The sequence below is a fragment of the Drosophila montana genome, unplaced genomic scaffold, assembly GCF_035044405.1.
Source record: "Drosophila montana isolate Dmon_TW-CO22-7 unplaced genomic scaffold, ASM3504440v1 contig_3200_1, whole genome shotgun sequence".
NCBI classification, from domain to species: Eukaryota; Metazoa; Arthropoda; class Insecta; order Diptera; family Drosophilidae; genus Drosophila; species Drosophila montana.
Window position 1 is genome coordinate 7,954,653 of NW_026998080.1, and position 27,560 is coordinate 7,982,212.

The window sequence follows — 27,560 nt, forward strand, 5'->3', positions numbered from 1 at the left end:
GAGTAGCTGCTTGCTTCTGTAATTTGGACTTCTACTTGGAGAACGTATCCTAATAGTTACTTGCTGCAATGGATGGGAATGTCCAATTGTTCGGAATTGGAAGTCGAGAGTCCAGCGCAGAAATGGAGTTAAAGTAGGACTAGCTCATATTTCTAAAGTATTTCAAATACTTTTGTAGGAGACGCGTCTGAATAGACCGCAAGATCATAAGCATGGAGCACACTTATTTATGTATGTTTACATACAAATGCTTATTTTATGTGCATTTTACGTTGGAGCAATCATATTTTAATGGCCTATTAAATGTGGCAGTAAAACGAGAAGCGATATGGAAAACTCAACGTGTACCACAACCTTACTTCCGATTGTTCGCTCAGTTGGCGGCATATTGGGAGGGCAGGACATCCGGAAGTTTATGTGTAACGAATTTACGATTATTACTGAGTTAAAAACAAAGTCTATCGATTTTACGTCAGTTCGCTTGCATGTCAAACAGCTCCAAAAGCTGTCCTCATCTGTTAAAGCAGCGTCCAAACATTCCAATGGAAAACCCAGCGGGAACATTGATAATCTATACTCAGATATTTTTCCACATTTCTTTACTAAGAGAACAGTAAAATCTACAAAAGAAAAGGAGCCCTGTATTAAGAATTCAAAAAGTTTGTTAACTTGATATGAGACACAATTGAAAACTCTAGATACAATGAAAACTCTCGAAATCTGAGTACGTAATTTAAATTGTAACTTACTGAACATGGATGACAATTGGAAATCGACGTTGCATCTGGGCGATATTGATAGAGTATGTTGGAGACTGCAGTCCTCTAAATCAGAAGTGAGCTCTGGAATGGTGAGGTCAAGGAGTCAACTTATTCCATGCTGTTTTCTTTCAGGGCTTGTCGACAACGTTTGCAAAAAAGCGACTACTTTTGAATGGAAAGAATAAGTTCACGTTGCCCGAGCGGCCCGAATCGAAGTTGAGAAAGTTTTTGAGAAACTGCTTTTATGGTTTTGGAATTATATTGTTGATAAGCTTGATATTCTGTTTCATTTTGTATCATTTGAGACTGCAATCGCCGCATGAGAAATCCGATCCAGAATATTGCATAATCGGAGTACTTTTATCAATAATTTTCCTATTATCGGGTCTGTTTCGTTACCTACACGACAATGACGATTATGGCGTGGTCGCGGCTTTCAAGGATCTGATGCCCATGTATTGTACAGTTCGCCGCGATGGACGGAAGCAGATAATCCGTTCGGAAGATGTTGTTTTGGGTGACATCCTGCTGATCACCTATGGGGAACGCATTGCGGCAGATGTTCGATTCTTTGTCTCGCGCGATTTGGAAGTCAATAATGTGGCCCTCACCGGCTACTCGGTGCCCGTGATAATTTGTCCAGACCATACACATAGGGACAAATGGGGGTCTCGCAATGTGGGCTTTGCCTGCAGTCATGTAATAAAGGGCTACGGCGAGGGTTTGGTCATAGCCTGTGGCAATGATTCGGAGGTCGGAATTATGGCGCGGCTGAGCATGGAACCTCGTCCCTCCAGCAGACCCCGTCGGCATATTAAACAGGTCAGATAAGGTTTCGTAAAAGGATTATAAAATTCATATGAATTTCTGATTTAATGCAGGTCACGTTTTATACATATATCGTGAGCATATTGATGTTTTTTATCCTGCTTTGTACGATTTCGTTGGAGGGCCTGACCTTCCAGATGTTGATAGAGTTCAATGTGAGCCTGACGATTTCCCTGGCGCCCTTATATCTGCCCACCCTGATGTACTTCGGCCTGTGGCAGACGAAACGTACTCTGCTCGAGAGTGGCTGTTATGTTCGGAATATGGAGGCTGCCTCCACCCTGGGATTAACGACAGTTATATGCAGTAGTTTAATTGGAACTTTGACAATTCGCAGCTGGAGAGTCTCGGAGCTGTTTGCTGATGGTGAGCTCGAGAAGTCGGAACACCTGCGCGGAGCGGATCTGAATGAGCGTTTCTTGGAGCTAATACGCGCCTCAGTGGTGTGTAATAGGGCCTATGTGACTCCCGGCCAGAGGGGCGTGCCGCGCATGCAGAAGACTTTGGACGGTACCGACTATGAAAAGGCTTTGTTAAAATTTGCCATGCGCTTCTACCCAAGCATTTTGCAGTTGCGTCGCCGATATGAGAGATTGGCCAACAAACCGTACGACAAGGTGAGCCATCTGCAGGTCAGCGTACACCAAACTGTGGACGAGGATGGCGAGAAAACGTATCATCTTTTCGTGAGAGGCTATTGGAGTGTGGTTCTGCGCCTTAGCAGCAATTACTATGTCAAGAGCGAGCTGGTGGAACTGGACGATATTCGTCGAGATGCCATTGCTAATATTGGCATGAGGCTGAAGAAGGTTGGCCGGCATTCATATGCCTTTGGCTCCAAGGTGTTGAGCCCCGATGATCAAATGCTGTCGCTGATCTCGATCGGTTTTGCCTATAAAGAGAAGAAGTCGTTTGAGAAATTCATGAAACTATACTGCAACTCGCTGTGCTTTCTGGGCCTAATATCCATATACAATCCGCCCAGTATTAATGTGAGGCAGGCGGTGGATCGCTGCCGCTCAGCTGGCATCAAACTGGTGCTGCTGACCCGTGCCGAGCTGAGCTTTGCTCGGGCGGTCGCCAAAACTGTTGGTGTCATTGGCCAGGATAGCGAAACGATTGAAGATGTGGCGGCACGCCTCAACATACACGAGTCGGAGGTGAAGCGCAGCATGATCACAGCGGCTGCGATCAACATGCAGAACTGGCAAAAGAAGCTGCATCATCAGCGCTGGGACACACAGCAATTGCTGCTGGCCCACGTCGATCTCGTGTTTGCCGACATTGCTGTGGAACAGCGCCACATGATTGTCGATGTCTGCCAACAGCTGGGCGCTGTCGTCACCGTCATCGGCAGCTCCGTGCATGACACCTCCGCCATTCGGCGGGCGAACGTTGGCGTTGCCGAGTGCGCCTCCTCCCATGCGAGCCAATCCTCGGCTGATATTATTCTGCTGGAGGACAATTTCGTAACGTTGGTGAATGCCATTGCAGAGAGTCGTCTGCTGTTCGAGAATATGAAGAAGGCATTGGCCTATGCCATGTCCCCGAATATGGCTGTGATAATGGTGCACTTGTCATTTATTTTAATTATGATTCCATTTCGACTGTTTTTGATCATTCTGCTGCTTCTAGACATTTTTGTCAACACGGTAAGCTGTTGAGCTTTACAATATCTAATGGTATTTACGCTGCCTTCAATTTTTGCCAGTTGCCTGCCCTGTCGCTGTTCTATGAGCGTCCCGAGTTAGATCTCATGAATATGAAGCCGAAAGTCTTTGACGACTATCTGATCAACAGACGGTAATTCCGGCCCCGATCTTTTGTCGTGCTTCTTTTTAACAAGCCTCACCTATTTAGGCTGATTTTTGTAGCTTACATACAAGTGGGCATCGTTGAGGCCAGCGCCGTGCTAATCTCTTACCTTGTTTACATGGCATATAATGGATTTCTGCCAAGACAGTTGATGGGTCTCAGCGTGGATTGGTACGATGATTCCGTCAATGATTTGGTCGACTCCTATGGCCAAGAATGGGCAAGCTTCTATGTGGCATTGCCAAGGCGTTCATCTTAAGCCCACTCTCCACCTTTTATTGCAGACTAGAGAGGCTCGCAGGCAGCTGGAGTATGAGATATCCACGGTTGTTCTCATCACCTTGATTATAATGCAGTGCGTCAATTTGATATTGACCAAAACCATACGTGCAGATCTCTTGAAACATGGCTTTGGCAATGTTCGCTTGAATATTGCCGTCGTTTATATGATCTGTCTTGGCTTTCTGTTCACCTTTCTAAATTGTCCAGACTATTTGCGAACTTCGCCTGTGAAGTGGGTCTGATGATCTTTTGAGCAATATCATTTCTCTTAACTCCTGTTTTCGCAGCTATTCACCGGTATTCTGGTATATTTTACCACTGATTGTGTTAAATATATTTCTAGAAACCGCTCGTCGTTATGTATTGAGACATTTTCCCGGCAGTTGGCTCGAGGAGGAGATGTTATACGGATATTTATAGACAATTGTTTCAACTTCCCTGTTGCCGGTTTCCTGCTACCAAAGCATGCTAAACAGACAGATTAAAACTGTCCATACAATCTATTTAAATGTACTTTGGGCGATTTATCTGTCAGCTAAATAAATCAATGTATGGAAGCCAGACCTATTTTGATATTTTATAAATATTGTTTAAATAGGTCGTACTAGATTTAAACTAAACTATATCATATTTCACTTAGTAACAAGTAAAGGTACTCCAGTCGAGAGATACTTCTTACTTTTGAAATATTTCTTGAATAACTCGGGTGTCTATAGTCTGAACTGAATAATATTTTTGGACAATAAATCTTGCATCCGAATATGTGTAAATATGAAAGCCCAAGGCTTTAACTTGAAAAAGGAGAACATTTTCAATTATGTGGAGAAAAGGGGAATTTATCCAACAAAAGTGAGATGTTCTGTTCTACACCTAAGTCTATACAAAAAGAAATATGTACAAATATACATATATACAACTATATATATATATAAATGTAAATATATTGGCATCTTTAGCTGTTGTCAGCTACGATATATGGTCTGAAAAATAGGATGCAGATATCGATTATAGTCTCGATCTCTAGAGAGTCATTCGTGGAGCAGGGTAAGCTCGCAGCGGGTTACAGGGTATCTGCCTGTTGCATTCTTTTAAATATTTAAAAAATGACCAATTGATTTTCATACCTGTTTGGCCCCAGGCTCTTATAGATATTTGAAGTAAAAAGCATTGAAAATGTCCGGGATTTATTGTATGTTTAAAATATTGCATTTATTTTTGAATAGCTCGAAGCTGTGGTGGTTGGTGTAGCTGCAATTACTCACATCAATATTGTGTGTACGAGTACCGTTTAAGTTAATTAATTATTTAATTAAATTTGCATATTAATATCTGAGTTTCAACTACATGCAGTTATTTATGTAGGTACGAGTAATCGTGTTTTTTTTTTTGGTTTGCTTTTTTTGTTATTTATTTGTTTATTTAGGACTTTACACGGTTGGTTTCTTTCAACATCAATATGAATATTTGGTTTTATTATATTCTGTTTTGCTTGTAAATTGTAAATATGCCTTTTGATTAAACTGTTGAACATTAATGCATATACTCTATTTATGTTTGTATGTATTTCGTATTCGTATTCGTATTCGTATTCATATTGGTTATACTTAGTTATGAATGCATTTGGGTGCACATTTGGATTTTATAACGTACGTACTCAGCATATTTTTACCTCATCTATCGAGTATTCGAAATCAATATATTTAGTTTTTAACGAGACTGGGCTAAAATTCCTTTCATTTTGTGCAAAATAGATAATGTTACTCCAATCCATGCTAATCTTAATTATTATTATTCCTCTTATTTTGCAGAAACTAATGGAAACGCATTTCAATTGATGATCTTTAAAACTTGCTGAGGATAGTCTCAAGCTCTTCGAAATCTATGTAAGCATCAATTTAAATAATTTGAAGAATTGCTAATTTATAAACATTCTCTGCAAAAAGATTGGCGTAGAATTCGTTGCATTCGATGTTATTTCAAACTTTTGTCTGTGTTTTAACTGAAACCGAATAATTTTTGTATGTTAACGACATTTGCTTTGGGTTCAATATGAAACTGAAGCTGAAGGCGGTGGGATCACTCTGATCACTTAAATCCAGGATTTCGAATTTCTTCTATATATGTGTGTACTACGGGCTGTGCTCCAAATATATATGTATATGCAAAAACATAAATATTCGATGAAGCATTTCTATGGCCAATTTCTCGATTAGTCAACAAAAAAAAAATTGTGCGTGTTTTGGTTGTGGTCGTTAATCTTTTCTGTTCTTGTACTGAGCTCCGTCGATGCTTTTTATTGAGTTGCATTTTTAAAATTACTCCAAAAGTTATTATCAATTTATGTGGCGTGTGTTTAGGTTAGTTTTTCTTGTTTTTCTTGTTTTTTTCATTGTTTACTTCAACACATTTTCATTTAAATATATAGATTTAAGTACATATAAGTATGCATAGTGTATATATATTTGCTGTATGTATATATATATATATATTTATGTATGCATATATATATATGTATATGGTACTTGCAATTGTGTGTGTGTATATTTATTTAAAGTAATTTATTTAAAGTAATTGCGTTTACATTTTAATTCTATTGAAGTTTTTCGTTAATTTGACACTAATTTAGTTTTTTGGTTTTTTTTTCTTGTTTATTTAGATTTCTCTTTTTGGGGTGTTTGGAAATAAAACATCGCATTAAAAATACTTGCGTTATTTATTTTGTAATTTTGTAATTCGCTTAAAAACAAATCGTGTGTTTCTAGATAGGCTCTCTGGTATTGGTAGGGTATGCAATCGTCGGCGAACCCCGATCCCACACAGCTGCTTCTTCAAAGACGCTGACGAGTTAGTTATACAAAGCGGAAATATTCGCTATGGTCGGGCCTTGTGCTCCACAATAGATTCGAATCTTATGTTAAGAAATCGTATTTCATAAATTGTATTTTGGTAAGCCTAACTTAGTTGTGTCTTTAGAAGAAGGAGGCGGGGCAAATTGTTGTCGGTCAGGTGCGACCATCTGCGGTGCGCAGCGTATAAAAGTCGTAGGGTTAGACGCCTTGGGCGAGACTCTCCTTGGGCAGCGCTATGATGGACTGATCCATGCCCTGGTGCGGAATGATGAACGGTGAGGCCAGCATCTGGAGGGGCCTGTAAATGCAGAGAGAGAGAGAGAGAGAGAGGAGGGAATTGAAATTGTGTTTCGAGCACCCTACAATGCACAGCGCTAATTACTCGGCAAAACTTGTGGCGGTGACCACGGGCTGGCGCACTGTGTGAAGCGCTTGGGAGTTTTTGGCCCGCGCCAGCAGGCTCATCACGGTGCGCTTTGTCGGATTCATGCCGGATCGTGGAACGCCCAGCAGCGGTCGCTTGCGTCCCAGGCCGCTACCTGCAATGATAAACGGAGCTGAGCACCGCCTGGCCAATTCGCTGCAACTAACCTATATTGATGGCCTTCACGTTGCGCAGCGCAGGATGCAGCAGTGCTCCGGGCGGTTCCAGTAGCGTCAATGTCGATGTGTTTGCCTCCCCATCACCAGCCAGCTGCAGTGCCGCGGAGCCGCCCTGCGCTGTGGGCAGACCAGACATGGCACCGGCCACTCCCATGCCTGGCGACGGCTTCAAAAGTCCACCAATGCCGGCAGCCGTAAGCTGATGCTGCAACGCCACAGCCATTGCTGTGGTGTGCACTGAAATGAAGTGGCAATTGTGATTTCAGAGAGTATATGCAATCGAACCGCAGGTTCTTCACTAGCAGATGCCCTGTGTTCAGGTCTATAGCTCATCATACATATTTCTAAGTAGTAGGGGACTTATTTCCACAAACTTGGGTCGGGAAAGGACGGGTAATATTTGCTATGCATGTTTTCCTGTAACAAATGCCGCCTAATATTTCTTACGATTTTCATAACTCCTCTTGCTGCGCAGCAAATTAAATATTTTTAAATATCGCCCTTCTATGCAATTCTCATGATTTCACTTAAGGCCTGCTTGGCTTTTCCCTTTGACTTTACAGGCTGTGCGGGTAATTTAATAAACTTTTTGTCTGATTCTACTCTCGCTCTGATATACTCTTTCTCCTCTATCCCACTCTAGCACTTTGATATGTATGTAATAAAATCTGGATTCATATAATAAATGGATATAAAATATTCTTGCTTGTGAATGTAAGTGAATTTTTACCTTTATATATTTATATAACAAAAATTATATATATTTTGTGCCAAACAATTTTGTCTGCATATCCCTTGAAAGTATTTCGAAGCGTTGCATTCAACTGCGTTGGTTAAATGGCTAGATAATTTTATATAGATCAAGAAATTTGATTACTGCCGTAAAATTGCATTTGCTTAATGCGCATTACAATGGCGTTCTCCGCTGCGAGAAACTATCCAGTCTCAATCTTATTTGCCATTCCCATTTTTTGTCCGCGGTAATTACATTTGCCCAGCTGGAGGTACTCACGTGCTGCTGCTGTCGCAGTGTTCGCCTGTCCAGCGAGATGCTCCCCACAGGCGGCAGCCGCAGCTGCAGCGCTGGCGCCTCCGTGCGTTTGGAGTAGCTGATGGAAGTGCGCTGGCTGCGGCTGGTGCTGGTGCTGGTGATGCTGATGATGTGGGTGAGTGTCACCGCCACCGCCGCCGCCGCCACTGCTGCTGCAGGACTGGCCGCAGTCGAGCTTGTCCGGCGAGAGGCAGTCCATGCCGCTGGTATCGTTGTCAGACTTGTCGTCGTTGGACGTGTCCATGTCTGCCAAGCCACCGCCCAGGCCGCGATTGGTGTTAGTCGGGCTCTGCGAGTCGTCGAGGTGGCTCAGCGTGGGCGTGGACGTCAGTGCCTGCATTTCCCACATCTGCTCCTGTCGGATATCATCATGGTAGTCCTGCGGAAGAGTACACAGTGCACAACAGTACACGATTAACAATGGGTTGCCATGTCCCCTCCTGGCCATGCTGAGACCTCGCTCGGGGGATGGTCATAAAAACTGCATTTTGTCTCGTCTAGCAATTAAATTTAATTCAGGCGTTCTCAGTGCGCGTAATAAATGCGAATTTTATTGGATGTCAATTAAAAGTTTGCGAGTGTCACACTCGCATCCAGAGCACATCCCCTTCACTCTGCTCCTTGGGTGTGACCCAGTCCATGCGACGGTTGGGTGCGCGTTGAAGCAGAGCTGGGTGTGATATATATATTTACTTTTACCCGAGTGTGTGTGTGTGTGTGTGGGTGAGTGTGTGTTCGTGCTTAATGCAATTATGGAGGAACAGCAGAGGCAACCTAGGCAAACGGATACACACCACAATTTGGCAGCTATCTTCGAGTTGGAGGTAAAAACAAAAAAGGAGGAGCAGGAGCTGTGGCTGTGTTAATACTTTTCCAATTACCAACATTAACCGAGTTATGGTCAGTTCAGTGTGAATCCCTAATATGTCTAAGATCCAACTACTAATATCATTTGATTCCACTCGACTGGCTGTTCAAGCTGCCTGCTTTGAGGATAAATTGCTGTGGCAGCTGCCATAAACAATAAACCAGCTAAGGTATTGCCAGGATATGGCGCACACACGCAGATTGTTTCGTGTCATAAGCCTTATATATTTATCTAAATTGAAACAGTTTATGCGTCTCACATACGACCATAAAATTGAAATAATTTCCATGCAAATTTTGTGTGTGTAATCAGATCAGAAATCTAACAAACCGCCGCCAAAGAAAATTTATGCTCCTGACAGTTGCGTGTCACAGGTTCGCTCGTGTGTTTTGCTCACAACCTGCAGCTGGCACCACATGTCTCTGGATATTTTTCCCAAGCCGTGATATTTTGTTGGTTAAATCTTAATTTTCAAAATTCAATTTAGCTCCAAAAGCCAAGAGCTAGCTGTTAATGAAGTAAAGCAACGCGCTACATTCAAAATTGTTAAATATCGCCCTTCTATGCAATTCTCATGAATTCACTTAAGGGCTGCTTGGCTTTCCCCTTTGATTTTACAGGCTGTGCGGGTAATTTAATAAGATTTTTGTCTGATCCTAGCTCCAAAAGTCAAGAGCTAGCTGTTAATGTATTTATTACTGGATTAAAGCGATAATAATGTTGCCCACACTTCTATTAAATTTTCTTGGACATAAATTGTCTTGTCTTTACAAAATTCGATTTGTACTTAATAAAAAGAAAGCCTTTAAAATTAATTAAATAATTTTCTCGTGGGTTCGAACCCTTAGCTACGTAGAATTCTTCTGCTTAAGAGTACATTATATTTTTTCAAGATTTTATTATGCCATTGCACATTATATTTATTCATAAGGTAATATGGAATGTACGATGCAAAAAAAGGAAGGGAAAAAAGAACCCCAAACTAATCTTTTTGTGTTGCATCTAATTCCAAGCTTTCGTTTTTATAACATATATAAATACAAGTACTTACCTTTTGAATTTACGACTAAGTATTAGAAAGTTTAGTGGAAATAACAAATCCTTAAGCTTTACCCATTTTCAGTGGGTTGCTTTTAACTTAAAATAAATTCCACACGGCTCTAAATGAAACTGAATGTTAAATATTGTGAAAGCCGCTTAAAAGCAAGCCAGGATATAGAATTTGAGCTTACGATATTTTAGATACTAAGTATTTGGGTCAGCTATTCAGGGCAAGTGGGAGGCTATAATTTAAGGTGAATACGTAGTTTTTCATTGAGAGCAAAGAAAAATAAATAAATATCATTGCGAGGCATGTGAAGATGTGAAGATGTGAACATGTGAACATGTGCACTGTTCGGCTGGCTGATGGAAGCGGAAGGATTGTAAACGAGCATCGAGGATACTAAATGGTTACCGTTTGTAGCTCAAGTGGACGAGGGACAAGTGCGGAGCAGAACGGACACAGAGCAGAGAAAACACGCGATGCCAGAATGCAACGGCTGTGGCGATGGAGATGGAGATGCCATGGCAGGGTGATAGCGTGCCAGGAGCCACACAATGGACAGAGGCGACATCGGCAGCTCGACAGCGTCGAGTGCGAAGTTTATGGAGCGCCAGCCAGCCGAGTGCAAAGGGGGCGGCAAATGTAATTACAGCACAATGCAATTTAGTCAGCGAGGCGTGTTGGCCTGCCACGAGGACGTTGCGATGCAGCCAGCAGCCAGCAGCAGCACACGGTAGCTGGAGTCGATAACGAGTGCAACCTTGGAGCAGCAGCTGCATCTGCAGCTGCCCAGGACTTGGACTCGAGCTATTGGCGTGCCGTTAAGTCTTGTGCTTGAGAACAAATTTAAGAAGCGGCCGCAACTTTAAGCACTTACGCCAGCAAGTTGTGAAGAAAACAGCTGAAATACCAACAAAGCAACCCCCAAGCACCCCCCCTCCGCGCTCTGCCCCCCGGTTGTGACCACTCACCGGAACCAGAAAGCGACGCACTTCCGCCAGGGCATAGGCAATGCGAGCGTGTGCCTCGGCGGGCGCCGCAAACGTTGAAATCTCGACGTGCAGATCCTCAAAGAGATGGGCGTAACGACTGTCGCCACTGGCACGCAGCTCCTCCTCCTTCCGGCGGTCGCGCATCGAGCCGCGTCCCAGCACGGCCATTTTGCACATTGTGTCCTCCTGGAGCCGTTTCATCGAGTTGCCCTTCGGTCCCAGCAGCTTGCCAACAAAATTGAACTGGCAAATGGCAAATGGCAAATAAGTTATTACCATAAGCCTGATTATATCAGGTATTTGACTCACCTTCGGGTGATCCCGCACCGGCACGGCCACTTTGACGGACACCTTGACGGGCTTGTCTCGCGTAATGTCCAGCATTTTGAGCTTCTCTGTAAAAGTAATTGGTTCTGTAAGTTCACTGATTAACAGGCTCAAATTCTTGTTATATAAATCAGTTATATTCCCCTTACACTTACTGATTCCTTCTCAGGGACCTAAGATTGAATTAATTTTGATTGATTGATTGGTACTATATGCAGACGCACCTAAGTTTTACTTAACAACTTAGGTGTTCATTCATTCCTTCTATAAATTAAGGCTATTTAAATAGTAGAAATATATTCACTAATGCTTCTAATAGCGATTGATTGACTGATTGATTAACTTCGTTGAATGCATTAACCTTTAATTGTTAATTGACATGGATTACATCTATATTTACTATAGAAGAAAGGATATGCCAATTACTCAATTCATTAAACTAAGACTTTGCTCTGATAGGAGGCTTTAATTCATCAAGGATTGAATTAGTTGTGATTGACTGACTGATTGATCAACGTTGTGCTAAGCATATGTTTTACTTAACATCTTACATAAAAATAATTTAATGCTTAAATAAAGACTTCGTTTTAACGGTGAGAATATTTTAGCTAATTATCGAATCAATTGTGATTGAACGATTGATTGATCAACTTTGTGCTATGTATATGTATGACTTTAACATCTTACATCAGAATTATTACATGCTTAAATGTAGACTTAGTTTTAAAGGTGGGAATATTTCCGCTCATTATCGAATCAATTGTGATTGATTGATTGATTGATCAACTTTGTGATATGCACGTTTTACTCAACATCTTACATAAAATTAATTTCTTGCTTAAATAAAGACCTAATTTTAAAAGTACGAATATATTAGCTAACTTTCAAATCGATTGCGATAGATTGATTGATTGACAACTCTGTAATATGTATACGCAGATAAGTTTCAGTTGAAGAGTCAGTCGAATCATATAAAATTTGTTCGTTTAACTTTTCAAGTCTTTTGTAGGCTTGATTCCAATCCAAACCAAATGACTTTATCAAGAAATGTTTGAGGTATTAGTTCTTTGACGTGATTAAAACGAAGCTGACTTTGACAGGGTACTCGAGTGCTTATCAGTTAGTTATCAGACATCCTTAATCAAAACTGTCAGAGTCAGTTACTTGACGAGCGGCTTCCCTCTTTGGAAGTTACGCAAACATATAGTATATGACCCTTAAACTTAGTCGCTGTCTGCCTGAGGTAGATAATTCCTTTTGGATTCTCCGTTTTCTTTTTTTCGTGTTTAAATGTTTGTAACTAATTAAGCAAAATGCTTTTGCACACAACAAACCCACGCTTAGGCCGAATGAGGGCGTCAAACTGGGCTGGGTCTGAGGGGCATGGACGACGGGTAACTGGAAGGGACAAATCTGTTGACATGCCCAAACATGAAAACATTTTTGTTTGCTCTTCAGCTCAAGTCTCGGCAGCGCAGGGCACAGGTAAGCCAAGACAAGGACTTGCACACACGCACACACACACACACACACACACACACACACACATTTACACCGACACTCATTAGCAGGCGAAATGGCTTTCTTAACACCTTTGTCGCTGCTGCTGCTGCCGCTGCTGCTGTTGGTCCCTCTGCCGGGCGAGGCAGCTGTCCCCGCTTCCGAGTGTAGATCCCCCCCCCCCCCCCTCCTCCTATCCCATCCCATGACTGACTGGCTCCGACTGATTCTGAATACGTCGCCATGTCAGTGGCTGTAACATACGTAAGTAGTTTGCAGTTGTCAGCAGAGTGAGTGCACTTTGCCGGCACACACACTCAGATACTTACACACACATACAAACTTACACACACACACACAGAGAGATATTTTGGTACTAACAAATGCAAAAACAGTCAAATGCTAAGTGCAAGAGATGCATGTGTTCACGTGTATTTCTGTGTGTGTGTGTATGGGTGTGTGTGTGTGTGTGTATGGGTGAGTGTGTGTGTGTCCCTTTGTTGGTGTCACTGCGACTGTGTGTCGTCTATTTGTGCTAATTGTTGCCATTGCCACATGAAAAGCACGGCTCATCATCATCTCCACAGTCCGTGTTATTTTACAGAGTATATCTTGTGTATATTAAGTAGAAACCTCCAGAGTCGCCTCTCTTGGGTTATATTAAATTTATGCTGATATATGTACAATATTTTGCATAAATTAACCGCGAGAGCGTTTCGTCAACGGTGCGTATGTGTCATGTAAATTAGACATCAAAATATTTGCATACACATGCGTAAATTTGCGATGAGCTTCAGAATATGCTCCGCCCGGCCTGTTGATTAATTAAACCCCTCGCTTAATGCGCTAAAAGGACTTTTGTGTTTATAATCAAGTAAATTAATTAAAAGGCAAACAAAAAAAGTTATGCCCAGAAACAAACCTATTTAACGTTAAAATCAAGTTAACATAAAAGGAAGCAGTTGAACTAATATGCTGTCAACAGCTTTTTAAACGAAATAATTTATATATTTATTAAATATTATTAAAGAAATTGCGTCCAAATGAGGTCTGCACAGCCGTCAAAATGGTTTGTGGTTCGTTTTACGGTTTGAGCCGACTTCCTGCCTTGAGGTTGGTTTCTTGGTTTTTGGTTGGTTTTTCACATCCATAGTCAGGTTTTAATTCAGATCTTGACCTGTTACTTTTGGATGTCCTGAACCCATTGAAAATGAGTAAAAAGGGTATAATGTTTTTGTGCAAATGTATGTAATAGGCAGAGCGATGCATCTCCAACCCCATATAGTATATATATTCTTGGTCAGCATCAATAGCCGAGTCGATCTAGCCATATTCTTGTGTCTGTCCGTCCGTCCGTCTGTCCGTCCGTGCCTCTATCCGTATGTATGAACTTGAAATATTGAAGGAAGGTCCTCCTAGTGCTCTCGCAAATCTCTTTGGTTTTAAGAGCTAGAGGCACCAAATTTAATATGTAGCTTCTATAATAGAAATAGTTTATGGGTCTCCCCGCCCCTAGCTCGAACTGCATTTGGTGTGGATAGAAGAAGGTCGGGGGGATCCTCGTTCTACCAAAAATATTGTATTATCGTACCTATTTGATCTCTAGCTAAAATTGGCATCAATATCAAATAAATAAATCTATCTATCTACATATTCAAACTTTATACATTTGTTTCAATCGTATAAATATATTGTGCATTTTTTTATAACACAAACATAATTTAAACAATAGCTGGAATTCATTTTTAAAATTGGGAGCTCATTCAGTTACTTGTTAATAAAATATGTCGAACAAATGTCAGTGACAATAAGTCCACAAATATGTTATATATGTTCATTCCAATGAATGCTTTTTGAAGGTGGACCTGACTGATGAGATTCGGTGTGGAAAATTCGTTTTCAGCAAGAGCTCCCATTGGGCAACCATTGAACTAATTACGTAATTAATTTCCGCTTTATGCATTGCATATGCATTAAAAGCAGTTTAATTGGCATTTTGCCATGCAGAAATTTATTGATTTTTATGCCAACCAAACCGAACAACAATTATTACAATCATTATTCGTTTACACAACAGGCTGACAATAATTTTATCAGTATGCATCGGTCGGTTTGGAGCGCAGCGGGGCAGGTGAAAAGTTTTTATGTGATGGTCAGGTGGTTCAGGTGAATGCAAATTTTTGGCGCCCTAATCTTGTATAATTTACGACCAAAAGGGCCATTAAGCTAATTAGGTATGCATTACACGAGCCTCCATTTGCGAGCCAACTATTTTGCCGCTCTCCATTTTGTATCAGATTGCAATAAGTGCTTTTTTATACGAGCCGCAGCAAAAGTGTTTTTGGCATTTGTCTATGCTATTGATGCCAACAAAAGGAGGCGAAACTTCTGCCCGGATAAAGCTTGGCAGCGTTGCACTCGGCTAAGCACTCAAACTTAATTTCTAGTTCCGTTCGGCTACAAGCTAAATATGCATCGAAATATACACTCGGAGTGGAGCTTGCCTCGGCGGCGGCATTGAGGAGCACTTCCAGCGCCGAGTGGCCCCGGGACAGATGCTAAACATTTGCGTTAGTCATTGCAATTGTTTCCGAGTTGCCAAGCTGTTGTGCAGCATTCGCATTCGCATTTTCCTGCCATATTTTTTTCCATTTCTTTTGTGCTTTGCTTTCGTTTGGCTTTTCCAGGTCATTTGCGCTGTTGTCCGGACCAAAACAGTTCCGTGTGCTGCCTGTTGCCCGCCCCAACTACAAGCCATGCCCAAGGGCCAGACACTTGTCTTAACATCAGCCTTTGCCCTTTGCCCAACCCATGACCCCCAATCCACCAAGAGGGCATCCCGCCGTCTTGCCCATAAGCTGTTACCCTCTTCAAAGCGTTGACGCCGTCGTCAGCTTGATTTATTTGCCTTTAATAAAAGGCACACCTGCATTTAAATAAATCACATGGCTAAATCAAGACACTTTCCCTAATATAAGTCCACATATCCTAGTCGTGGATTTATTAATTTACTTCCAGTTAGAGGTTCTTATAAGATTGTTAGAGGTTGAATCAATAGATCTTATAAGATCAGATTTTTATCTGTTTCTTCTCTAAAATCTTATTGAATCAATTGAAGACTTGCTAAAGGATTTCAATTTAAGTTGAACGTTTTTTCCTGCAATTCATATTTGTATTTAAAACCTGTCCCTTGGCAGCAAAATCCAATTATATTTAATTTGTAATAGGCTGAGCCTGGCGGAAATTAAAGAAAACTTTGTTTCTGCTTTATTTGATGCTGCAATGTGCCGAAGGCTTGAATTACCCATCATTAAAGGAAAAAAATGCGATATAATTGAGGCGTTTTTTCTTGAAAACATATTTATACCCTATTCACAAATTGAAAATTGGGTATATGGGTTAAATGATTGTTTTGCTGTCTGCAAGAATTTTTTGGTATCTAAATTGGAACTGGAGACATAAAATATATATAATATTATTTATGTTTGCGTTAGACAATTACTTCTAACTTTTTTTTTGGTCACGCCCTCGAGGGGCTAACAAACTGCAAAAATCTTATTCTGCTACAATTTAAGACTAGAATAAATCAATTTAACAGGTAGACCCCCGATGAGGACTACTAAAGATCGAGTTAAGGATATTAACACGCTCCCTTAAATGGCTAAAATGAAAAGTTCAAGCCACAGTTTAAAAGCCACTGTACTTACAGTCTTAGAGTCACCTGACAAAAATAAAAAAGGCTGCCTTTTATTGCTTAAAACAATATAAATTATACTTAAATCAATCAAAAGATTCTTCACGATATTTAAACTCAATCTTAACAGGATATCAAGCTTAGTCTGGCTGCCAACCCAAGCCTGTTAACAGAGTATACAAATTGGCAAGGGTGTTATAGTGAAAACTCTGCTAACGGACACTGATATTCTACTCCTCTTGGGCGGACATTTTCCCCCAAGCCACGCATCAGGCCCTACCGATTCTCTCTCCATTGGGCAGACACTCTTAACCGAGCAAAAACTGCCCGTCAATCGCTGTGCACTCAGGCGAGTTTTCACTGTAGCCCGGGATTGAGTTACATGTAATTTGAAAAATACATCAATTCAAATTGATAACATTCTTTTTTTTTTACTCTTGTGTATTGTGTGGCAAAGTATCGATTGCAAGCGTACATATAATTGGGGCAGGAATCCTCTAGCCTAGTTTTTACGGCGTGTCAAAGGCTTTGTGGGCATTAATTCGGCGTTTCCCTTCTTGTGCTTATCGCCAAACATGGTCGTATAAAAAATAAAACTCTGCGTTAAAACACAAAATACGACCCAAATGGTAACCAGACGCCTTGGGTCAAAGTCAAAGCCTCAGTGCCATGGCAATGGCCAATGGCTCATTTAATCGTTTTGCGAAAGTCTTTTCGGTGCTCATGAGAGGCGTTCGAATGGGTGAATGGGAGGAGGGGAGGGGTGGGGAGGCTGTGTAGGCTTTAGCCCTGGTTTTGGTTTAACATTTCCATGCGAAAATACCCAAGGGACGGATTACCAAAATGTGGCTCGTTAGTCAAAGAAAAAAAAGAAGAAACGAGAAAAAATGTGCTGCCCAAGAGCTTACACGCCGCACAGGCGATGAGGACATCAAACATTCAAAGAACATTTGCCCCCTAGTTACGTATGTATCCTTTTTTTGTATATACCCTCAAGCCATTGAAAAAGGCCCCAAAGGGTATAACAGTTGGCTGGAAATGTATGTAACAGTAAGCCCTGCCGACCTCATATTGAAAGCTACAAGAGGTAAAGCCTGGAAGAAAGACTTGGCAATATGTATTCTTCCATATTATAGCCAGAACGTGTTCATCACTTTTTTCAATATCTTCTCCTATTTTCATAATATCGACTTTCAGACATGGGTTCTTAGGCATAACTCGATAATTATAAGAAATAGATAACTTGGTACGTAAACGTTAAAGACGGAAGGTATCTTAAAAGTAACATATTTGTAATATGTATATACCATATGAGAACATATATATAGATATCTCACGCCTTTTAAGAGTTAGCGCCTTGCACTTTGAAATAGACACCAAGTTTGGTGTCATATTAAAGATCTGTAAATTTCATAACGATCGGACTGTAAGAACCGAAGTTAACTTGGAACCCATTTCCTATACATAGTACAAACTTAGAAAAAATAAAAGGCGTGCGTTCCTGTATTTATGTGTGTATGTGTGTTTTTCTACATGTATGTGTAGAAGAATGCTAGAATGTTTGTAACGGCAGCTTGTCGCTCAGTTGGCAGGGTATCTGCAAGTCGTACACTTCCGGCTAAAGCACTCTATTTCATACTTTTTCGTTAGATATGTCTTCTCCGAATGCGTCTCAACAGAATTGTGGAGACGGCATTGTTATTTTAAACTGCAGACTGGGGCAAATTGAATTCGAAGAAAAAAGCGAGCATCTCGTTGTGTGGGTGTCGTGCGGATTTATGTACTTAGATACTTTTGTAGCTGTCCCAGGATATCAAAGCGAGACGCTCGAAAGCTTTAAAGCGATGCCCCTAATGAGTGCAAGGGGAGGGGGTAGGGGGAAGGGGTAGGGGCATAGACGACAAATAGTTTTGTTTTTCGTTGCTTATCACCGCATGACGTAATCCTCTTGTATGCTTATGATTACATTTTTGTTGTTGTGCGAGTCCGTGTGCCGACATGTGTGTAAGTGTGTGTTCGGTACTCGATATCGGCAACAGCCAGTGCGACGACAGTTTTTACGACATCAGGATGCCAGTCGCTTTATGTCCTTCCTTTAACTTTGCCGCAAACAAGTCCAAGTCGAAAAGGTAGCTGAAAGCAGCAGAAAATAACGCTCCCAGAATTCACATCTCGCCAGCTTCGCTTGACGTTTGCTTAGCTCAGCAGCAACTGGCGAGAAGGGTGCGAATACCTCCAAACTGCTGGCAGACGTTAAGTCCACACACACACACACACAAACACCACCACACACACTCACAAAACACACAAATGATGGTGGCGCAAGTTGAGTTTACTCTGTTTGAATTTCTTTTGTAGCCCGCGCGGCAGCTCGAAGCTGGCGAACATTTGATTGTTCCTGTTTAAGCTACACACATATTCAATTTTGCCACACAGCAATTGTTTTGCAAAACTTACATAAGTCATAAAATTATATTTTGTGTGTAACCAAATTAAAACAATTTTATTAAATGCACCAAAATGTGGGCTTGGAATAAAGGAATTCTTCAATAACCTTTGAAGAGGAGAGGAAGGTTGTTCCAGCTGAGAGCTGAGGAGCTCGTCTGTATGTATGTAAAAAGCAGAAGGTATTTCCGGGCCCATTAAACACATTTTGCACACATATTTTGCAATTAGCCTGTTCTTCTGCCTGTCCGTCCATCCGTTTGTCTATACGTGGATTGATCGAAGATTGGTATCTCGTATATCATCTAGAGATAAAGAATATATTCTACTTAAGACTACACCTAGCTTCGTCAGATCCGGTCGGACAATAATTGCTGCAGTGAAAAGATTTCAATTTTATGTATAAATAATTTATTTAAGTTTTATATGCATCTTTTTTTGGCTTACAAAACCCTTTCATTTATGATTCTAGGTCAACTAACTTCTGGTTTTGCCCAGTGTATTCAGTTACAAATTTTGTTGAGAGCGCACCACAATATTTATTTTATTTCAACACACAAAAACCTTTGCCAAAACTAACCAACATTCACATAAAATGAGCTCGAATCGAAAAGTCTTTATTGCATACCTGAACTTTTGAGGGCACGTTCCTCCTGTGAGCTTAAGCTGGATTTGGGTTCCATTTTATGTTTAAATATCGGCAACAACTGCAAGCAAAGAAGTATGGAATATAATCAATGTAAGTACATAAAATAATAGTTTACTTTGGAGTTTTTAAGTATTTTACAAACTAACTCCAACGCGTTGCGGCGAACTTCAGTTAAGAGCTTACGGAAAAGTTTGCAACATCTTTTTATTATGCTCCTACTAAGAGCATCATTATTAAATGCGCTTATGGGTTTTAAAACAACAACATTTTTGAGGAATTCTATTTAAATCCAATAAGTTTCAATGGGCCATTTAAGAAAACAACATTCACGTCAAGTGCTTTGTGCAACGCTTCTGCAAACAATGTCGACCGTTCTTGTATTACACGAGACAAGAATTTGGCTAACACTTGTTGGGCACGGGTCCATTCGAGTGTGTCGAGTATCAGTTTTCACGCCAACATCTATGCCATTTAGATAGGAGCATGCAACATGTATCCATGGATATATCGAGTCATCTAGAACCCGCATTCATATTTAGACAAGTTGGGTTTTGGCTGATCTGGCGACTCGGTTTGGCTGGGTAATTGCCAGCACGGCCCATTAACTTCTAGAGTGGGGCCATATAAATATAAATTTATAGCTAATATTATTTTCAAAGCCATAAACCTGTGCGTCATGGCGCCTAATTGCCTTTTATGACGACGCGAAACATTTGCTTAGCCGCCTCCAAAAAGCCCCGAACTACCTGCGAAATCAGCGAAAGGATAAACGTGGGAGAAGTTCTTCAAATTAATGATGGCGTGGGCCCGACAATCCCTGACAATGTTGTTTGTCATTGTTGGGGTTTTTGTTGCCTTTGTTTCCCCATCTTGTCCCTCTCTCCCCTTGTCTCTATCTCTCTTTCCCTGTCTCGCTGCCTCTTTGGCCTCCGTTTTCTGAGTTTGACGGATTTGTGCGCATTTGCAGATTAATGCTGCGATTATTGTTTACCGTCGGAATTGTGCACCGTGGGGCGTATACGTAATGTATTTGTTGCGTATACGACCTGTAAACTTTTTATACCCTGAACCCATTGAAATTGGGTAGAAAGAGTATAATGTATTTGTGCAAATGTATGTAACAGGCAGAAGGATGCATCTCCGACCCCATAAAGTGTATATATTCTTGATCAGCATCAATAGCCGAGTCGATCTAGCCATGTCCGTCTGTCCGTATGTATAAACGCAAGGATCTCTGAACCTATAAGAGCAAGAGACTTGAAAGCTTTAGTTGTAGGTCCTTCTAGTCCCCGCGCAGATCGAGTTTGTTTCCGATATTCGATAACTTGCCCCGTTTCCAAGTAATCGATCAAAATCGATATCGAAATTCTGTTTTTTGAGCAATTTTGGCAAATAATATGAACCAGAGTTCAGTAGAATAGTATATATATATAAAGTATCTTTAATTTTATACCTATCGCCTGTTGGAATAAGAGGGTTCAGGGTATCCCCTAGTCGGAAGCTTTCGACTCGAACCTTTGACTTGTTATTGCTATTGTTGATAATTTACATTTTAAGTAAAGCAGATTGAAAACTTTTAAGCACAACTTGAATGACAGTAGGAGAGTAACTTCATTTTATATCTACATTAATACTGTTAGTTTCTTAAGTTGTTTATAATGCAATTGACCCACTGTGCAGCTGCAAAGACGACATTCGCAGCAGCGCCGTCTTTTATATGCAAAATTTAACCCAGAATGGAGTCCCTCCCGTTCGGTCGGTGGGTTAGTGGGTTGTTTTGATGGGTTGTCCATGGGTTCCGTTGGGTAGACCGACCCGACCCGACCCGACCCGCCTCGCCCTCTTCATTTGCCAGACTCGTCCCGTGCACTCTCGGCAGTCGGCTCTTTGTATAGCTTCGCACGCACGATTTAAGGATAACGAGGATGGAATGCAGGAAGCGAGGCAAATATTTACACAGTTGGATGATTTAGATAAAGAAGACATGAACATGAACCCATAATACGAACGAAGAAGACGAACTGTCGAGCCAGCGGGGCGGTGAGGCGTCACTGAAAGGCCGGAAGGGGAAAATAAGCCCGAGACATTATAAAAGTGGGCTGGCATTATAAAGGATAAAGAAATTTGAATACAATGAAGAGGATTTCGAAATGCCGGGATTGCCGAACGTCACTTCTCAGCTGCTTTTGTGGCCGGAGCCCAGCAACAGGAAGCCAACAACAATAATAACAATATTAACAACGAAATTTACGAAATTGTTAACAAAATTAATGCAACTATCGTGCTGCTGACTTGAGTGCTTCCTAATGAACTGTCCGACAATATAAGCCTGTCAATTTCAGCAATTGAAATGCGCAATTCGATTCCAGGAGCGCCAATATACATATATATATACATATATATCTATCTATTTGGAAGGACCTGCACGTTTCGGCTTTTGCTTTAAAGTCGGATCAGGAATGCTCGCATGCAAAACAGCGGGCATGGATAATTTATTCAAGCAATCGGGGCGCAGGAAAATAAAAAAACAAAAAAACAGAGAGAGGAAATGCAAATGCAGATGAGTTTGTGTTTGTGCGGATGCACGGAGTATGTAGAACCCGCCAGCATGTTGTAACTCACACACACATAGACGCACACGCATAGACACCTGGGTCCGGGAGCGGTAGTCCTTGTCCTGGTTCTAGTTTTTGTCAAAGGTGAAAATGGGGCTCACTTGGATTTCGTGTACCTTGTGAAATCCAGCGAAAGCTGAGGGCTCAAACAGATGCCGCACGTGCCGATGGCCAAAATGCATAACATATGAGAAATACGTCTCTTTCACACAGCATTTAAATTATTTGTGTTTGTGTCAACATTTGAAATTCCATAAATTTTAGCCAGTCGATGCATGCACAGAGCAACAACTGCACACACCCCATCCTGCAATCCTGCAATCCTGCAATCCCACCGCCTCCTGCAATCCCACTCGAGCTGCTTGTTTATTTGCTCATTCGTTTGTGCTGTATGCACTACACAATATTGAAATGTATGCGAGTATTCAAATGCTCTTTCCGTCTCCCTCCCTTTCACTCTCTCTCTCTCTCTCTCTCTCTGCAATTGGCCAGCTATCTGCGGCCCTCGCCCGCGCTTGTTGTCTCATGGCTGCAGCTGAAAATTCCTGACCGGAAATTGTTTCACAAATGCTGGCCAATTAATTTGAAAAATAATGGAAAAAAACATTATACTGAGAACGCGCAGAGCGAAAATAAACACCGAGTGAAGAATGCAAAATAAATTGGCAGCACGTGAAGCACTTTGTTTTTTTTTATACACTGCGCAGAAAACTCAAACAAGCTCTTTAATAGGTATTAAAGCTAATAAAGGAATTTTAATGGACTTAATTAGAAATATGCTGCAATATGAATGCGAACTATAAACTCTAATGAATCTCGTCAAGGTTTCAAAGGAAACGAGCTTTTGTAGACAGCAAAAGGGTTACAGGAAAGTTTAATCATATGATTTATTAAAATTGATATTATTTTGGGAAAGGTCGATTGTAAATTTGAGAAATCGTGCCTTTGCCCCGTTATGCTAATCAGAGTTTGTCATGTATTCATATAAGATGTCAGCCTTTTATTCACATGATTAATCTATTATTGTGAGGATAATACCCCTTTTTTAAATGCATATACTCCATATACTCCTCGACATATACATATATACTCCTTAAGTTAACCTTATCCACAAAAATGATTAAAATTTGAGCAGGAGCTCGGAAGCAGGGCTCGGCTTTAAATCAAACCGCTTTGAATATTGGCATAAAGTTATTTTTTATCAAACAGAACTAAACTCTGACTTAATAGTCAGACTAGTTGCCCAAAAAGCAGCCAACCGAAACCCCTCACTAATATATTTATTGCTTTTTAAGAGATTTGAGCTTTCAATAAATACATGAAAACATATGACATAAATAGGTTTTTGAACCAAAACCCAAATATATGCAAATATATGACAAAATTAGTTTGAAACCAAAAACGTGCGCTCAAGAATTTCATATCCATCAAGTAAGGTGTGCTCTAGTCGGGAGTGCCCGAAATTAAAGATACTTTTAGATACAACTAAAACCTAAGAAAGTTGCTGAAAAAAGCAAGATTTTGAAACGATATTTATCGATTCCTTGGAAACGGGGCAAGCTATCTTAGAAGACTAGGAAGACCTAAGTTCAAGTCTCTAGTTCTTATAGATTCTGAGATCTACGTTTCTGCCTGTTACATACATTTGCACAAAAGCATTACACCCTTTTTACACACATTCAATGGGTTCAGGGTATAAAAACCAGGTCCACAAATCGCACCTAAAAGTTATGGAGCCTGTGTCGGCAAGTTATCCCGTTTGGCCGCCTCAAATGAGGCACAAAAATAGTTGTGTGACCTCATAAAGGCCGACATTTGTACAAACATACATCTGAATGTAGATGTACCTAGGTGTTATTGTTGTAATACAATAATGTGCATAAATAAGTAGCCTCACAAAGTAAAACTTTTCGCTTTACTGTCCGCAATGTGGTTGGCTGTGTTTTGCCCACAAAAAAGCAGAAACGACAAAAGGTCCTTTGTGCTGCATATATTATGGACGTAAATAAATGCGAGTCTATTGAGGATTACGAAAATATAGTGAAAATCATTTTTGCGGTTTTTCTTTCAAGTCGACAAAGAGAGGCGGCAGTTGCCAAAGGAAAAAAAACTCGAATTCGGCTTGTACTTATTAACTGCTCGGCAAATGAGGAGACATCAATAAGCATTCCGCTCACAATTTATCTAAATTAGTTTTATTCTGTCATGCCTGAGCAGAGAGATCAACAAATAAATGACACTTCACTTCGCTTGGCCTTCTCCGAGCTGTCGGCGATAAAAGTGAGATAAATCAAAAGCAATTACAAACATCCATTCTCGTTTACTGCGCAACCCCGAAGGGAGTTTTCCAGGAAATCCGTATGTACATCTGCTTCATATATGTATGTACATACATATAGATATATGAATGTATGCCGGGCCCATTGTGTTTGTCTGGCGGCTATCTGTATTTCTGGCAAAGTAAATAATTAAGCTGATTTCCCAGCAGTAATTAAGTTTCTACAGGTGCCCAGCAGTATTTCATTAAATCTTTAATGCAAACTGATTACTGCGCGCAGACAAACTCTTGCCGCTGGCAAAATAATGTCCATGTTTTTCATATTTAATGCAAATAAATTCAAGTGTTGACCAAGCAAAATAGACGCTAATTAGATAGCTAACTGTCAGTGCTTTTATAAAGACAAACAACAAATAAATTACAGCGCTCGAAACAAGTGCCAAAGAACATTTGAGTACACTTCTGCAGCTCTTCAATGTGGCATATAAATGGAGCTATGCTTGAGGGGAGGAGAGGAGAGTAAGAACTGAAATATCATGATTTTCGAGAGATAACATAGCTTAGGTTCAGCTCGTAAAATCTCTCAAATAAGCTGTAAAAGCCCAAACTACAAATGGATATTTATTGGTTAATATAAAATAACATAGTTTACGGATAAGATATTTATTTAGACTGACGATCCAATACAGCTATAAATGCATTCTATATTGGATTATAGAGCTTCCTTTTGCTTTTGTTACTCTGTCTTCTTCTTATTCTTCCCATGACAGCTATAAGCTGTAAAGGCCCAGACTATAAATCGATATTTATCGATTACAGGCCAATAAAGAAGTTAATTTGAAATAAGCTTATGCTGCATTAGTTACCCAAAACATAATATTCGGACTGGGAAATTGTTGTCAATAAAGCAATAAATGATTCTAAATTGGATTAAAGAGCTTCCACTTGATTTGGTTACTTTGTACTCCTAAAGATTCTTCCTATGACAGCTAAATAATTTAATTACTTAATTATTTAATTATTTTATAAATTATTTAATGGGCCGACTTCCATATAATATTAGACAAAACTGATTGTCAAGTATGCCAAGAAATATATTTAAATATAATTTATATCCCACTTTCACAGCTCGCTTCATAACAAAATTAGTTAAAGCATGCCTCTGCAATAATAAATAAATCATAAACCAAAGATAGTTTCTCTTCGGGCTATTTGTTATTTTCGAATGCACAAAGAGGCAACATTTTCAAATATTAAGTGCAGATTAGGACATATTCATGCAGGCATTTAATTAAGTTGAGTTATTGAAAAATATGAACGTATTTTGCTTACCAAAGTGCAATAAAATTGTATTATTCTATTTGAGTTTGTAGCAAGCTTTGTGGTCGAAGAAAGTAATCCGCTTGAGTTATTCGATTTAATTGTAAAACATTTATCTCAATATATTCACGAGTCACTTTTATTTTCACTTTGCGTTGACAAGTGCCTGGAAGTGCTTATTTAATGCTTTATTCATTCGCTGCAAACTTTTGCACATCCACCAAATTCATCAGGGCTGATTAAAGATGCATGCTCCGGGGAGCCAGCCGTTGGAGACGGTTAAGTTTTCCGGACTCTTGTGGGTGGACCGGGTGCCCGAGGTGCGAAGACTTTGTGCGCTTTTAATTTAAGTCTGACTGAGTAAAACAACAAAGCAAACAACAACAAGAACAGATATCCCGCGGGCCTCAGATAATGTCATCCGATTGGGGAGCACCGCACGAGAGCAAAAAACGCGCGACAACAAATACGTAAAGTGACGACGGAGACGACGACGACGACGGAGACGGAGACGACGGCGATTTGCCAACTGTTTGGCCAAGTACTCCGCAGACGGCGCCACAACAGAACCGCCAGCGACAACTTTCACTGCCTAGCAGCAGCAGTTAAGCCTGGGTATGTGTGTGTGTGGACCAGGACCAGGACCAGGACATTGGTGTGCACCCAGCACTTGACACAATATAAACAATTTGTCTCTGCAACGCGTCAAAATGGGCAGCTTGGCGCCAAACACCTGAACAACGAACAGAACAGAACCGAACTGAACTGCAGCTGGAAGTGGGCCTGACTAGGAGCAGCTACAGTAGCGTCCCAGTAGCGTTTCCAGTAGCAGAGCACATCCCACTGGCCGAGTTATCCCGTGTTGATGAACCGTTCCGTCAAGAGTCCAGCGCGCAACTGATACGACCGCAGCCAACTCGGCACCGAAGTGCTCCAAGCACGAGCCGCATCTGTGGATGCTGAGTTCCGTTGGAGCGAGTCTGCGCACCAAATCCCTTACAAATCTGTCCTTAACTCTCTCCTTATAATACTGGGAACGGATTATGTTTCCGTAATGCATTAAACTCGAGTTACATGATAATGCTTGACTTGACGAATTTGGTCATTACGATGGATATGCTTTGCTAAATCATCTTTGAGATATGGGTTATATGTAGGCTTAGTTATATCATCTTTTGTAAGATATCGACTATAATTAGGCTTGGTATCACTTTCTTTAAGATATCGACTATAGTTAGGCTTATTTATATCATCTTCTCGGAGATATATGTTATAATTAGGCTTAGTTATATCTTCTTGTCTGAGATATCGACTATAATTAGGCTTAGTTAAGTCATCTTCTCTGAGATATTAGTTATTATTAGGCTTAGTTTTCTCATCTTTGAGATATCGGATAAAACTAGACTAAGTTATATCATCTCTGAGATATTAGTTATAATTAGGCCTATTTATATCATCTTCTTTAAGATATCGACTATAATTAGGCATAGTAATACCATCTTCTCTGAGATATCGGTTTTAACTAGGCTTAATTATATCATCTTCTCTAATAAATGGATTATAATTAGGCCTAGTTATATCATTTTCTTTTAGATATCGACTATAATTAGGCTTAGCTATACCATCTTCTCTGAGAAA

At 40.6% G+C, this 27,560-nt stretch overlaps 2 protein-coding genes across 2 annotated transcripts; one reads left to right on the forward strand and one right to left on the reverse strand.

Moving 5' to 3' along the window:
• Positions 1 to 33: 33 nt before the first annotated feature.
• On the forward strand, positions 34 to 4,240 carry LOC135431695 (sodium/potassium-transporting ATPase subunit alpha). The gene is made up of 7 exons (XM_064686947.1): positions 34 to 835; positions 894 to 1,583; positions 1,643 to 3,241; positions 3,301 to 3,392; positions 3,450 to 3,624; positions 3,689 to 3,918; positions 3,974 to 4,240. The coding sequence occupies exons 1-7, from the start codon at positions 755 to 757 to the stop codon at positions 4,104 to 4,106; spliced, it is 3,000 nt and encodes a 999-aa protein (XP_064543017.1). The 5' UTR covers positions 34 to 754; the 3' UTR covers positions 4,107 to 4,240.
• A 2,140-nt stretch (positions 4,241 to 6,380) lies between these two features.
• On the reverse strand, positions 6,381 to 26,804 carry LOC135431996 (uncharacterized). Its single transcript, XM_064687433.1, has 8 exons — positions 25,935 to 26,804; positions 19,689 to 19,767; positions 11,404 to 11,489; positions 11,074 to 11,337; positions 8,151 to 8,568; positions 7,127 to 7,375; positions 6,918 to 7,074; positions 6,381 to 6,833 (listed from the first exon to the last, which is right to left on the reverse strand). Exons 2-8 carry the CDS (start codon positions 19,741 to 19,743, stop codon positions 6,734 to 6,736), a joined length of 1,329 nt encoding a protein of 442 aa, XP_064543503.1. The 5' UTR covers positions 19,744 to 19,767; positions 25,935 to 26,804; the 3' UTR covers positions 6,381 to 6,733.
• Positions 26,805 to 27,560: the final 756 nt, after the last annotated feature.